This window comes from Urocitellus parryii, chromosome 15 (genome assembly GCF_045843805.1).
Source record: "Urocitellus parryii isolate mUroPar1 chromosome 15, mUroPar1.hap1, whole genome shotgun sequence".
Classification (NCBI taxonomy): Eukaryota; Metazoa; Chordata; class Mammalia; order Rodentia; family Sciuridae; genus Urocitellus; species Urocitellus parryii.
Genome location: NC_135545.1, coordinates 4,639,299 through 4,653,126, shown reverse-complemented (window position 1 = coordinate 4,653,126; position 13,828 = coordinate 4,639,299). Strand labels below are relative to the sequence as shown.

At 43.5% G+C, this 13,828-nt stretch overlaps 1 protein-coding gene and 1 pseudogene across 1 annotated transcript; one reads left to right on the top strand and one right to left on the bottom strand.

The window, feature by feature from the left end:
- Positions 1-4,505: 4,505 nt before the first annotated feature.
- LOC113177374 (vomeronasal type-1 receptor 4-like) lies at positions 4,506-7,230 on the bottom strand. Its single transcript, XM_077793315.1, has 2 exons — positions 6,253-7,230; positions 4,506-4,787 (listed from the first exon to the last, which is right to left on the bottom strand). Exons 1-2 carry the CDS (start codon positions 7,228-7,230, stop codon positions 4,506-4,508), a joined length of 1,260 nt encoding a protein of 419 aa, XP_077649441.1.
- Positions 7,231-13,044: 5,814 nt separating this feature from the next.
- On the top strand, positions 13,045-13,623 carry LOC144250480 (tumor necrosis factor alpha-induced protein 8 pseudogene; annotated as a pseudogene).
- The last annotated feature ends 205 nt before the right edge of the window (positions 13,624-13,828 follow it).

The window sequence follows — 13,828 nt, the reverse complement described above, 5'->3', positions numbered from 1 at the left end:
CTAGTTTCCATTTTTGCAGATGACTTAAAAAATAAGATATTTGATGTCTCTTATACCAATTCCTTTTTTCAACTACAGTTTTCACTCAATAAAGGTCCAAGTTATTGTTCTGAACAATTTCTACATACAAAACACCTTTAAATAACTTCTGATTTCATTTAATGCATTTTCTCACTTATGTTTCCATGAGGATTAATTTGAGCATGTACACACATACATGGCATACATACATGTATAGGTGAGCCAGTTTACCTCTAGGATAAGCTAGATGTTGTGTGAGGTGCACTTTGGTCTTTCTAGACACCCTCCTCTGTGTCAAAGAAGGCAGATAGAGTGTGCTGCAGATGCCTTGAGGCTGTAAGAGGGTCCTCCTCATCTGTTAACCCTCATCACTAGGTCTCCACAGCTACATGCACATCTGCTTCCCATGTAGCACTGGCTCTAAGGTAACTTCTGTATAAAACAAAACTAAATATAGAACTGAATCACTTGGAGCTGGGGATATAGTTCAGTTGGGAGAGTGCTTGCCTTGCATGCACAAGACCCTGGGTTCAATCCCCATCACCACACCAAAGAGAAAAAGAAAAGAGAGAAAGAGAGAGAGAGAGAGAGAGAGAGAGAGAGAGAGAGAGAGAGAGAGAGAGAGAGAACTGGATCATTTGTACAATCCACTCACTAGTTAGATAAAACTTGGGTGGTTTATGGTACTGTCTATTACCACTCAGCCACTTGTAAGACTGCCTTCTACCACTAATAAAAAGATAAAAATAAAATTAGGCACACATTTAACTTCTGCATGCCCAATTTCTCCTGGTTTTTGTATAAAGTAGTCTTAGCAGTGCCTCATGATTGTGAAAATTCCAGAGAAAGAAATAAAGGGCAACAAAATGGGCAATAGCATATCAAACTGTCACTGTTTCCATGTGAGATGGTCTTACATATAGTAAAATCCAAACGCCAATTTTTGTTTTGTTTTGATGTGAGTGTCTGGAAAAGTCATGGGAACTTTATGATATGACAACATCTTCTCCCAACCTGGCTGCTGGCATCCCCAGGAGTGAAGGAGAAAATTCAAGGCTCTCCAGCAAAAGGGATGAGGCAGTTTAAGAAAAGTCCTGCTGAGGCTCACAGGCTCTTCCTCAGTGCTGCTCTTCTGTGGTGCCTCCCATTGCCATGGGCTCTCTCCTGCTGCCAGGCTGCATCAGCCAAGGTGGAATACCCTTTGTTCCTGTCCTGAGCCTTGGCACTCTGGTCTTCCTGACCAGACTTCACCATCTGCACATTACTGTGCATGCAAACAGGATTGCTCCTGTGCTGACATTCCAGATGTCCTTGACGAGCACCTACCCCAGCCCTGGGAAGTCACAGAGGGACTGCCCCCAGCTATAAGATGTGGATCAGAAGGTGTGGCTAAGGGCTGAGGAATAGTGCAGTGTGCAGATGCCAGGTTTCCTAGATCCATCAAGAAAATATTCACTGAAATTACAAGTTAGCTTATTACCTGAGCTCTGTTCTTACTCCAAGCTTAACACATTTCCATGTGAACACGTGTCATGGAGGAATAGTGGTCTTTATTGTCTGGAGAGAAGGAGGCTATAGTTTTAGAAGAAGTGCCACCACTGCATCCTCTTTAATTGGGAGCATTTCTTTGAAACATTCTTCAATGTCAATTTGTTCTGCAGCCAATGGCAGAATGCAGAATTATCTAATTTATTACTACTAAGGAATTCATTCTTGATTCACCTTCCCTGTGGCCCCTCCCTCTCTCCCTGTCCCTCTGCTTCCTTGCTACAATGAGAGAAGCAGCTCCCCTCTACCCCACTCTTCCCCATGTGTTCTGCTTCCCCCTGAGCCCACAGCAATGGAGCCAGCCTCCTGTGGACTGAGACCTGAGATCCATGAGCCAAAATGAACTTTTCCTCCTCTAGGTTGTTCTTTGTGGGTATTTGGTCTCAGCAATAAAAATCTGACTAAAACAGAAATTGGTAGCAAGAAGTGGTGCTGCCGCTATGACTAACCTGAGCAAAACAAAGAATTACAGAGCAGTTGAATTGGGCAAGAGAAAGTCAAACTGCCAGTGTTTGCACATGAGACGATTTTACATATTGGAAAACCAAAAGACTCTGAAAATCTACTAGAGCTAATAAACAATTTTAGTTTCTGCATGTAAATCAACACACAAAACTGAGTAGCAAATTATATGAAATGGAAATCAAGAAAGCAATATCATTCCAATAGCTATAAAAATTGTCTCAAATAAATTTGACCCAAGAATTGAAAACTTTAAAACACGGATTTTAAAAAATAAATTAAAGAAAACACAATTTGTGGAACGACTTCTGATATACATAGATTAGAAAAATGAATTTAGTTAAGGTATCCACGATATTTTGAGTGATCTATAGATACAATTCAATCTCTATGAAAATATCCATTGGACTTCACATAACTATTAAAAATAATTTAAAAAATTATTTGAACCCTGAAAGTACCAGAATACCCAAAGCAATCTTGAGTAAAAAGAACAAAGCAGATGGTATGATGCAACCTGACTTTAAAATACACTGCAAAGCTGTAGGAATCAGTACAGCCAGGTGTTGGCATAAAGTCAGACACACAGACCAGTGGGCCAGAAAAGAGAGCCCAGAAGTGGGCCCAGGTCTCCATAGCCAACTAACTGACCTTCCACAGCAGTGCTAAGAAGTTACACTGGACAAAGGACAACTTTTTAAACTGATGGTCGAGGGGAAATTGAGTGTCCACATGCTGACAAACAATGACACCCTGTACAAAAAGAAATCAATGCAAAGTGGAGAGAAAAAATAAATGTAAAAAAATATACTGTGAAAGAGGTATGTTTAGCCTGATTGGAAAATACCCAAATATGGGCATTGTGTGGAAGTTTCCTTGCCATCAACCACAAGGTAAGCACATCACAGCTGGTACAAAACTGAATCACTGTATCTGGACAGTATGACTTGAAAAATTATTCAAAATGCTGCTTCTGCATCATAGCACCCACTTAGAACTACCCAAACAATCTGAATTAGACATTCACATATTACTTATTTTTTTTAATTGACATTTATCAGAAAACAAGAGAAAAACAAGTGCAGGATGCCTCAATTCAAAATGCATGAAATTTATTTTTCCATGAAAAAATACTAAAGATAAAAATTCAAAACTAGATTTTAAGACATAAACTGTAATATCCTAGTGGTTCTCTTATAATCTGGAAGCTTTCGACTTTCAAAGCTGTTTTTCATAGTGTTTTGATATTTTTTAGCAGAAGGGTTTTTTTTTTTAAATTCTGGAAAGTTGGGTAGTACCAGATGAACAATAGCTTTTTTTAGCACCATTTTCAAAATAGCCTTTGCAGCAGGAGTCAGGCCTGGAGTATCCTGAAAGCATCTTCTGGTATCTGTCCAGACGCCTGAGCTATTGGAAGCTTCTCCTCTGCCCTGGATGTCTGCTGGACCACAATGTATGCAACAGGTGCCAAGCTAAAGTGAACAGTGTGTGCTGAAGAGTCAGGCTCTGGGAGGAAAGGAGACCCTTGAGGTTCACTTCCCTACACGTCTGGCTACATCCTCCATCCCTCCATTGCTGTGACCTTTAGAAATCCATAAGCCTTCATTGTCCTTCACTTCCTCCCACCCTTTCTAATATATATTCCCTGGACCCACATTCTGTAACCTTTTTGAAAACAAAGAAACAACCACAACCACAAAAACCAGGACAAAACAGAAACCTTTTTTCCCTGTTCCAGGGACCACAGTCTGACCACAATCATCCTTGCCTTCAGTGGCTCCTGCAAACTCTGTCACCTGTCTTCCTTCCCCTTCTCTGTATCCACTCCCAAATCTAGTGTCAGCCTGTTCCTTGTGGCCTCTGCCTAACACCCTCAAATCCACAGTGCTCAACCTCCAGGCACCTCCGCTCCTCTGTGAAGTGCATGCTGCCCCTGACCACCATCCACCACCCTGCAGCCCTGCCCCTTGCTCCTGGGTGCTTCAGTGCACTCACAACCAGGGGCCCCACCCTCAGGCTCCCTCCCTTCCTGTGCACATCCTTCCTCCCTCCCCATGTCTGTCCCCTCCCCAGGCTGCATCTCCTTTGCTTACACTCTGGATCCACCTCAGTCACTGTCCACCAAGGTGGGCTCCTCCTCTCCTGATCTTTGCCCACAGCAGGTCTCCACATGCTTCCCACTGACCATTGGCCCCCATTGCCAATGTCTTGTGTTGCCATCACACCCTTGTTCCTGTCACCTTGCCATCCACCCACGTGGACCCCAGTGGGTTTATGCCTGTGCCTTCCTGGCCCACTCTTCCCTTTGTAGTCATAGCCTGGCATTGGCCTTAACCTTGGAGCAACACGTGACATGCTTCTGCCTTTCCCCCTCTCTCCCCTCCATCATCTTTAGACCTGGCCCTCCAGGCTCTCTGCTTCACCTTCTCATGTCTTTCATCCATTTCCCTGTGCCCTGTGCTCACTCTTGTCCATCACACAGCCGTGCTCTGTCCCTCTCTCAACACATCACTGTTAACAGTGGCCCTGGGTGTTTTTAGTAAATGCCCTTGAGTACCAGGGCTCACAGGTGAGGGAGTGCTGAGGCAGCCACTGGAGGAAGGTGAGGCCTGGGCCTCTCGGCAAGCCTCCAGGCAGGTTCCAGAGCGAGCATTCCCCAGGATGTGCAGGGCCAGCTCCACCTCTCTCCTCATCCTGGGGCCTCCCTTTATTTCATCCCTGTTCTCATCACATGAAAGGTCCTTGTTAGGAAGAGTCTGTTTATTACACAGGTAAAGACACTGCTGTTGGGGCTACTTTCACTTCTTGGAAACCCAACATTTACCACCCCACTTCCCTACCTTCTAAATATTGACATTTCCCTAGGAACTTACCACAATACTGAGGGGTTTGCCCTATCAGAATCCCCTCTGTACCCAACTCAACTTTTCCATAAAATTAGACTTTGCCTTAAATAAGCGAAGCCTTAAAACTCAAGCTCTTTCAAACATTCCCCAAAGAGTCCACTTTCAACAGAAAAACCTCAGTGACTCATGTGGCCTTCTCAGAAGATATCACATGGGTGACAGGCAGGGACAGAGTTACTAGGTCATGGAGTGTATATCAATAAATGTTCCTATAATAATTGCTTTTTACCAAAGTCCCTCCAGGATGCTGTCACCCAGGAAGCCTCATGTATCTTCCCCTCCCCTTTGCAGGTCTCCACCTGTGGGACCTGCTGTGACACATCTCACAACCCTGCCTACACCAGCAACTGCACTGTTTATAGAGGAATCAAATCTCCTAAGACTACAACCTAGGGAAAACTGATGAATGTATTCTGATTCACAAAGATGTAAGTGCTATTTTTAAAAGCGTAAGTAAGACATGCCCTTCTATCCTCCTGTTTTGAAAGACAGCTGCGGGTGTTTTCACAAAATGTGAAAGTGTGAGATTACACTGCAACCCTTGAACAGATCCCAGCAGAAGACAGCAGAAGACGTGCGCTTCCTAGATAGAACCCAGGGCTTCCTTCCTTGTAGCACCACAGGCAGCAGGAGCACTGTGCTCCCACCAGCCTTCCTCTCTCCTGCCAACTTCAGTCTGGGTGTGTGGGGTGGCCCAGCTGGAAGCTGAACAGAAAAGGAGTTTGCATCACATCACAAGATCCCTGCATGTAGGGAGACAAATATTGTAAGGAGAACTGCTAACACACCTGCCTTGTTCCTTGCACTGGAGAGAGACATTATCTTTATTTCACTGTGCAGTAAAGAGTTCTCTCTTTATTCCAATAGCTAATGCTGAATCTGTCTTCACAAGCTCTGTTTTCACAGGAACCCAACAAAAGACAATTTGGAACAAAAAGTTTCTGTGAGTTATGAACTTACTGGCGATGCTAAGGAGAATTATCCTCCCACAAGGTCCACACTCATTTATTCACTGCATTTGCTCCAGGCCAAATTTCCAGGAGAAAAGCACTTGATTCAAATGACCTGGAAGGACTGGGGATTGATCCATTCCATTTGCCCAACAGGAACTAGGATGGCTAGTGAACATGATGTGAAAACATGCAATCACGTACTTATGATACAATGGGGCAACGTTTGACTTGTATTCTGATGCTGGGGACTGAACCCTGGGTGCTTTACCACTGAGCTTCATCTCCAGCCCTTTTCTTTCTCATTTTTGAGACAGGGTCTTACTAACTTGCTGAGGCTGGCCTTTAAGTTGGGTTGCTCTTGCCTCAGTTCCCTGAGTTCCTGGGGTTTCATGCACATGCCACAGCACCCAGCAGGACTTTGTATTCTTTATGCAGATGAAACAGAGCCTGGATAAAGTGGATACAGTGGACTCACGGCTCATGAGAATAAAGGGGCTGACAGTGGGGAAACACACTGCTATTAGGTCATTGGTGTCCACCAGCCACCCTGTGGGGATGGAAAATAGACCAATATGAACGTTCAATAGGGAGGAGAGGGTGTGGAAAGTCACAAAGGTGCCCACAAGGACAAGGATTCTCTGGGTGGCTCTGGACTCTGGGGATGTTCTGGGGGAAACTTTGATGCTGTGAATGTGCTGAACCCTCTGTTTGTGCCTGTACAGAAGGAGAACCATGGAGCCACTGGACCAGATCATTAGCATGGAAAAGAAAACCTCAGGAAATGCAAATAAGGCTGCATATAACAAGTTGGTTATTTTGTCACGACCTGCAGAAGAACAGTACCCAAAGTCTCTTTTCTCTGTCAGGTTTTCACTACTCCATTTGCTGAGCATATAGAGAGGAAAAATGATATTCACCACCATGTACAGGATCCAGCAGAGGGAAATGGAGAAGCCAATGTACTTGGGAGCTCTTCCTTTGAGATCCTTCCAACAGAGGTTCATGGGGCTGATGGTGATGTTCTGGAAGATGCTCAAGAGGCAGGTGATGAAAATGGACACACTCCTGCCCACTCGCTGAATGTACAAAATAAGTTTGCATCCAAAATCACTGAAGAAATGCTTCAAACCAAAAGCTGTGATTGTCTGGGGAATTCCTTTAGAGAGAATGACCAAGGAGTTGGCTATAATTAGGTGCTTGAGAATCATATCTGTGGACTTTAAAGTACAGTCATTGTAGGAAAGGACTAAATAATAATAAAACAGAGAGAAATTTCCCAGAATTCCAACAGCAACCTGTGTTAAGAACATCAGTCCTATTGCCACATTCCAGGAGGTCATATTGTCATTCAGCACATCGTCCTTTACATTATGGCAACAGTCATTCCTCTGAGCAAAATGACTCATTTACAAAACCTGTACCAAGCACCATTGTGAGCACCTGTATCTACTTGCTAACTGCAAAGCTGAGGCAGGAGAATCACTACAGCACAGAAATTTCAAGCCAGACTGAGCAATATAATGAGATTCCCTTCTTAAAATAACTTTTTGACACCAAGAGCAGCTTTCATTGCATACAACGGCAGGATTTCAAAAACCTCAAGGTGCAAAAGTTACTGGGGAGAATTGACAGTGTGCTTTCTAGAAAACTGAGCCTTGATGATCAGGTGACGCTAACCTGGGAGGAGCAATAAAAAGTGAAAGCAAAGTCATAGAAAGAATTGAGCATTTTATGTTTCAGAATGAACTAATATTTGCTATTCAATTGGAAAAGGAACTTCAATCAACATTGTCTCCATACAACAAATCAGATCTCAGAGAATTTCTGAGCTAAACTTTAAAGTAAGCAATGGACCTTTTATAATAACAAAAGGAATGTTTCTGAGGTCTTAAGTAAGAAAATGTTTATTAAAAAACACAAAGATGGGATAGTAGGGGATAGGAAAGGTAGCAGAATACAATTACTAATAGGGCATTATGTAAAATTGTGGATGTGTATCCGACGTGATTCTGCAATCTGCATTTGGGGTAAAATTGGGAGTTCATAACCCACTTCAATCTAATGTATGAAATATGATATGTCAAGAGCTTTGTAATGTTGTGAACAACCAATAAAAAAATTTTTAAAAAATTAAAAAAATAAAGTAACAGAAACAAACAACAACAAAAAAAACCAAAGACATCAAACATATTGTTGAAATGAGAAGTTAAGGTAAATTAAATTAAATTAACTTTTATTAGATGCCATACATACCCAGAGTGACTGAGTTTGTTGTAGCCAATGCTAACAGTCTTACAAATTGCATAATAGATTAAAAATCGGCAAACCTTTCCAAAAGGTACTTAAGAAAGAAAAGGCTTAATTCAATGAATAGTAAACATGGGGAGGAAGTTCAGTGTTTTTATTGAAGCCACTCCCCAGTATACGAACAAGCCAACTAGAATCTAAAATAAAATGGTAGGAAGCACCACAATTGGGAAGGATGAAGATAGGCCAGGGATCTCGTGAACTGACAATGGGTACTAAAATTGGTGCAAAGGTGGCAAAACTGGTGGTGTCCACTTCCTGGATCAGATATAAAACTCTGTGCCAGCAATTCCAAACTGACAAATGCACATGCTGTCCCACAAAATTGCCCCGTCTCTACTTTTAATGAATGTAAGACTGACCCAAGTTTGAAATCCACACGGGAAGAGGGAGAGGGAGGAGGTGAGGTACAGGAAAGCAGTGAGGACTTCAGTGGAGCTAATTATATGCTGAGCATGCATAGTTATGTCATAGTGAGCCCCAGTATTATGTGTAACTATAATATACTAATAAAATGTGAAAAACAAACGAGGAGGAAAAATTTTGAGAAATCAAAATAGACGTTACAAAATGCTGTGCTTTTATTATTTAAGATAAATGAATGGAAGAAAATCCCCTCTAAACAGTTCCACAGCAGAAATATCCATTTGTTGTCATTCCTGGAATAAAAACCTACTGAAATCTATAAAGAAATTATTCAAAAATATTACTTGGCTCATAAACTATGAAAAATGATGTACTGATACCTGAGAAAGTAGTTCATGGTAGAAATGAAGTCCTCGCTGATTTAAGGCTGAAAGTTTCTCTTCCCTGAGAGCTACATTAGTGAAACTGTCAGTAATGAAGCAGGATTTGTGGAGGACACTTCTATATAAGAGGTATGTCAGTAGAAGCTGGAGCATGTGAGTTCAGTGCTGAATAAAACAAAGGAAAATGTCATGAGTTTGTGATTAATGTTGGGATATTATTCAGCCATGGGAAATCACAGATTCATTTGGTTCTGACAACACTGACCATCTCTCATCACTATAATGTTACCTTCTCTGTGTGAACAGCAGGGAGAGAGTCTCATCTCAGCCACCATAGCACAGGCATTCAGAGGAGACACGGTTCCTGTCTCCCATAGGTGATTGGAATGTACAGCTGGAAAAGAACATCTTTTATTCCAGAACAGCCCCAAGTGGGGTGATCCAAATGGATTCAGTCTTTCTTTACTATAGGCATGAAGACATTACACACACAGCCATCGTAGCAGTCAAAATGTATCCTAAGGTCTGCCTAAAGTAATGTGAAGAGCAAAGTAGTTGTCCTTAAGCCCCTTCCAAATCAGAATTCACTATCAATGGTATTATTCACCTAGAAATATCCTCAGTGGATTCTTTTATTAAATAACATTGGGAACCAAAATCAATTGGCAACAGTTCAGCCACATGACTCCTTTACTAACACAGCACACAACAAACAAATGTTCCTCTCCCTGGTCTCTATTGGCACTAGATGTGTTTCATCCCCAAATCCTTTCCAGAACTGAGCACTTTCTCAAAGTTACCCCTTTACACACGTTGCCTCTATGACAAAAAATAAAAAGCAGAAACTACTCACCATGCTTCCTGTGTGCAAGGTGCTGGGCTCAGTGTGAGGTCCTGACAGCAGCATGGAGGGAGGGAGGGAACTGTGCCCTGAGATAAAGGTCTGTGCTCCTGTGACCTCAATTCCCCTCAGGGCTGCAATTATCACTTCACCTGGAGAGGCAATGACAGTGCAGGCCTGGGGAGCCCAGGACCAGGCTGAAAAACTTTCTCCACACTTGCTAATTACCAAGACAATTATGAGTTCCTTGTTAGTGACTTCTTAATAATTGTTGAGGCATTTGAGAGAGTCTATTGATTTTGCATGGTCCTTGGGGCTTGAGAGGGTGTCATATGGAAGGTTAAGAAAATATTGAGGTGTGACCTATGAAGGACAGAGAATTCTGAGTCGCACTGGACTCCAGGCTTCTCTCAGTGTTTGAGGCTAAGTCTTGCTAACTCTGTCTTCTTTCCTCTCCTTCTCCATCTCTTCTCTGGTGGGGGGAGCCTGGGGCCTGGAACAGGGCCTATCCTGTGGTCCTGTGGCCTCAGCTCCAGGCAGGCTGGGGTATGGAGAGTACAGACCACACCAGAGCAAATGCTCATGATTGTGACATCTGATGGTGTCATCACAACCATCCCTTGGCCATGGAGCTTGTCACTAGGAAGGAAGACTCAGTTGGAGAGTAGCCAACAGGATGGGTCACTTGGAGCATCTGCAGAGGGGCACTGAGTGGGGGCATGAGGGGCTGAAGCCTTATGAACAGAAAACCTGTCCCCAGCACTTGGAAGGACCTGGGTTTCAGTGATGACACCTGGGTTATGGTGTAACCCCTGTCCACTCATATTTTCAGATTTTATTCAGCATATTTCATGGAGTCTTGAAGGAGCCAGTGCAGCCTGGAGATTCCCAGAGATGAGCTGCTAAACCATGACTTCATGCAGCACCACTGCTCTGTGGTACAGCAGCAGTGAGCATGTGTGGCCCGGGTGCAGAAGTCAGCAGCCCAGAGTAAGCAGCAGCTGTGCGGAGTAAAAGCAGAATATCTAGCACAGGCATGTGCAATGCTCAGGGTTAACTTCAACCTTCAGACGTATGAGAGAGGATGGACTACAAGGAGATCCTGGAGAGGGGGGCTCCCAGCAGCCTGCCACAGTGACCCCTGGAAAGGATGATCAGGGCCCCTGGGCTGTGCTCCATCTGTGATCAATCACCCCTTGGTGAAGAGTGTCTGTCTTGCCTCTCTCATCAATAAGCTGTTTAAAAATTCCCAGGAACATGGTGGACTCAGGGTCTGGCCACACTAGAGACCAGACAGATGAATAGGTGTTATTGTGAGGATTACGTGGCCAGGTGCCTCCCTGGCATGCAGCCTCCTGTCCCCAAGGCCTGTGAGAACCAGCCTCTGTGTGATGACGTGGTCAGGAGCCAGAGCTTGGCGTGATATTTGCAAAATTTGAGGAGATACAGGAGAGCTGGACCAGCTGCTAGAAAGAGAGGGACATCAGAAAAGCCCGATCCCTCAGGAAGCTGGGCCTTGAGTCCCCCACTCTCCTTTATGCCTCTGCTGAGCCTGAGCCTCTCTCCTCCTGCAGGTCTAGCACTGAATGTCCCTGACGCCCTTTGCTCAGCTTTTCAAGACAGAAAACTCCAATTCCTTCTTTGTGCAGTATCTCTTCCCCTAATTTGTCTTTAGATTCTCAGTCTGTGGGGGACAGTCCCCATCATTGTATTTTTTCTGCCAAGGGTCCCTGATTCCAAGTGTTTTCAACAGATTTGTCTTTATCAGAGGATCAGGATGGGATGAGGAATCCCTAATCCCCCATCCTCCAAATCCAGGGCACCAGAGCAGGCTGCCTGTGGATTCAAAGCCTCACTAACAGGCAGCTCTGGGGTCTGATGTCCAGAAGAAGCAGGAAGCGTGGAGCCAAAACCTCTCAAGTAACTATGAGCCCAGTCAGTGTCCCTGGATGATGGCCCTCAGGGAAAGACTGATCACTGAGCCAAGCACATCCCTGTTTAGCCATCTTTAAGGTGCAGGCTCCACTGGCCAGCAGGTGTGCAGGATGGATGCTGAGGATTCCCAGGTGAGCCTTTTCCCTTTCTCATAATGAGGGTGCCAGGGTTGTGGGTGGGCATTCGACTGTTGGGTTCAAATGCTCAGAAAAACCTGCTGTCTGGCTTTTGCTGACATCGGGTAGAGACTGCCTGTGTGGCATGCCATAGTAGTGCGTAAAACCCACTCCAGCCTGGGTTATGTTTTATAATTATCTATTTTTATGAATTTCTTTGGATGAATATTTCATTGTTTTTTGGAGAAGGATCCATGACAGTAGAATTTATTATGACCTCGTTACAAAACCATGGAATATATCTTATTTTAATTCTGTTCCCAGTGCCTGTCTTTTCTCTTAGCTCTCCTAACTCCTACTCCATTTCCTCTACTGATCTCTCTGCCATGTTCCCATAGTTATTTTTTAAAGTCATTTTTTTGTTAATGTACAGGATGGTGACCTTCCTTGTGATATATTCCTATATGTGCACAGAAAATTCATGTCAGATTTATTCCATGCCCTTCCTTTTCCCATCCTCATCCCTCCCCTTAATTCCCCTTAATTCCACTGAATTTCTACTCTATTCTGTGCCCCCTGTCCCTGATTGAGGCATAGCTTCCACATATCAGAGAAAATATTTGAACTTGTTTTTGGGGATTGGTGTATTTCACTTTGGTATTGGTGTATTGTCCTATTCTCTAGATCCTCAGGCTAGCATCATTCTAAATGGAAAAAAACTGAAGGCATTCCCTCTAAAATCTGGAAGAAGACAGGGATGCCCTCTCTCACCACTTCTATTCAATATAGTTCTCAAATACTGGCCAGAGCAATTAGACAGACAAAAGAAATTAAAGGCATTAAGATAGGAAAAGAAGAACTTAAATTATCACTATTTGCAGATGATATGATCCTATACCTAGAAGATACAAAAGGGGTCTACAAGGAAACTACTAGAGCTCATAAATGAATTCAGCAAAGTGGCAGAATATAAAATCAACACGCATAAATCAAAGGCATTCCTGTATATCAGTGACAAATCTTCTGAACTGGAAATGAGGAAAACCACCCCATTCAAAATATCCTCAAAAAAAAAAAAAATAAAATACGGTTAAGGTCCACAGGCGTGCATGAGCAGTGCTGCGACTAGGGGAGTCCCCATCGCCAGACCTCCCAGCTCACATCTCAGCATCTGGCGCCATCACGCCCTGTCCTCGGAGGGCCACAGATGTCTTTAACTCCAAAACCCTGGCCGTTCAGGCACAAAAGAAGACCTTGGGTAAAATGGTGTCCAAATCCATCGCCACCACATTGATTGATGACACGATCAGCGAGGTGCTGGACAAGCTCTACAGAGTGACCAAGTTGTACACCCAGAACAAGAAGGAGGCTGAGAAAATCATCAAAAACCTCATCAAGACAGTCATCAAGTTGGCCATCCTTTACAGGAATAATCAGTTTAATCCAGACGAGCTGGCACTGATGGAGAAGTCCAAGAAGAAAGTCCACCAGCCTGCTATGACGGTGGTCAGTTTCCATCAGGTGGATTACACCTTTGACTGGAACGTGCTATCCAGGCTGCTGAATGAGTGCAGAGACCTGCTCCACCAGATCATCTAGCGCCACCTCACTGCCAAGTCACACGGACGGGTTAATAATGTCTTTGATCATTTTTCAAATTGTCAATTTTTGGCTGCCTTATATAATCCCTTTGGAAATTTTAAACCTCACTTACAAAAACTTTGTGATGGAATCCACAAAATGTTGGATGAAGACAACATAAGAGTATGTGAGTTAAGATTGTGACTGATTGTGATTTATTTGAAGTTGGAGCACTGCTGATTCATGAAGGAACAAAAGAATTTTTTTAAAAGGTTATACATATTTCAGAAAGACGTTGCCCAATTCAACTATCAGACATTAATGGTAGTACTTTCATGAGGTTTTATTGGAAGAAAACATTGCCAAAAGTTCTGGCTAAAAGCTTGTTAATGGGTGAGAGATCATGAGA

Excerpts from the sequence above, each read along its gene's own strand:
- LOC113177374 (XM_077793315.1), bottom strand. The coding sequence starts at position 7,230 with ATGACCTCCTGGAATGTGGCAATAGGACTGATGTTCTTAACACAGGTT. Across the intron at positions 4,788-6,252 it reads CAGGAACTCAGGGAACTGAG|ACTCTTCCTAACAAGGACCT; the intron begins GCAAGAGCAACC and ends TGTAATAAACAG.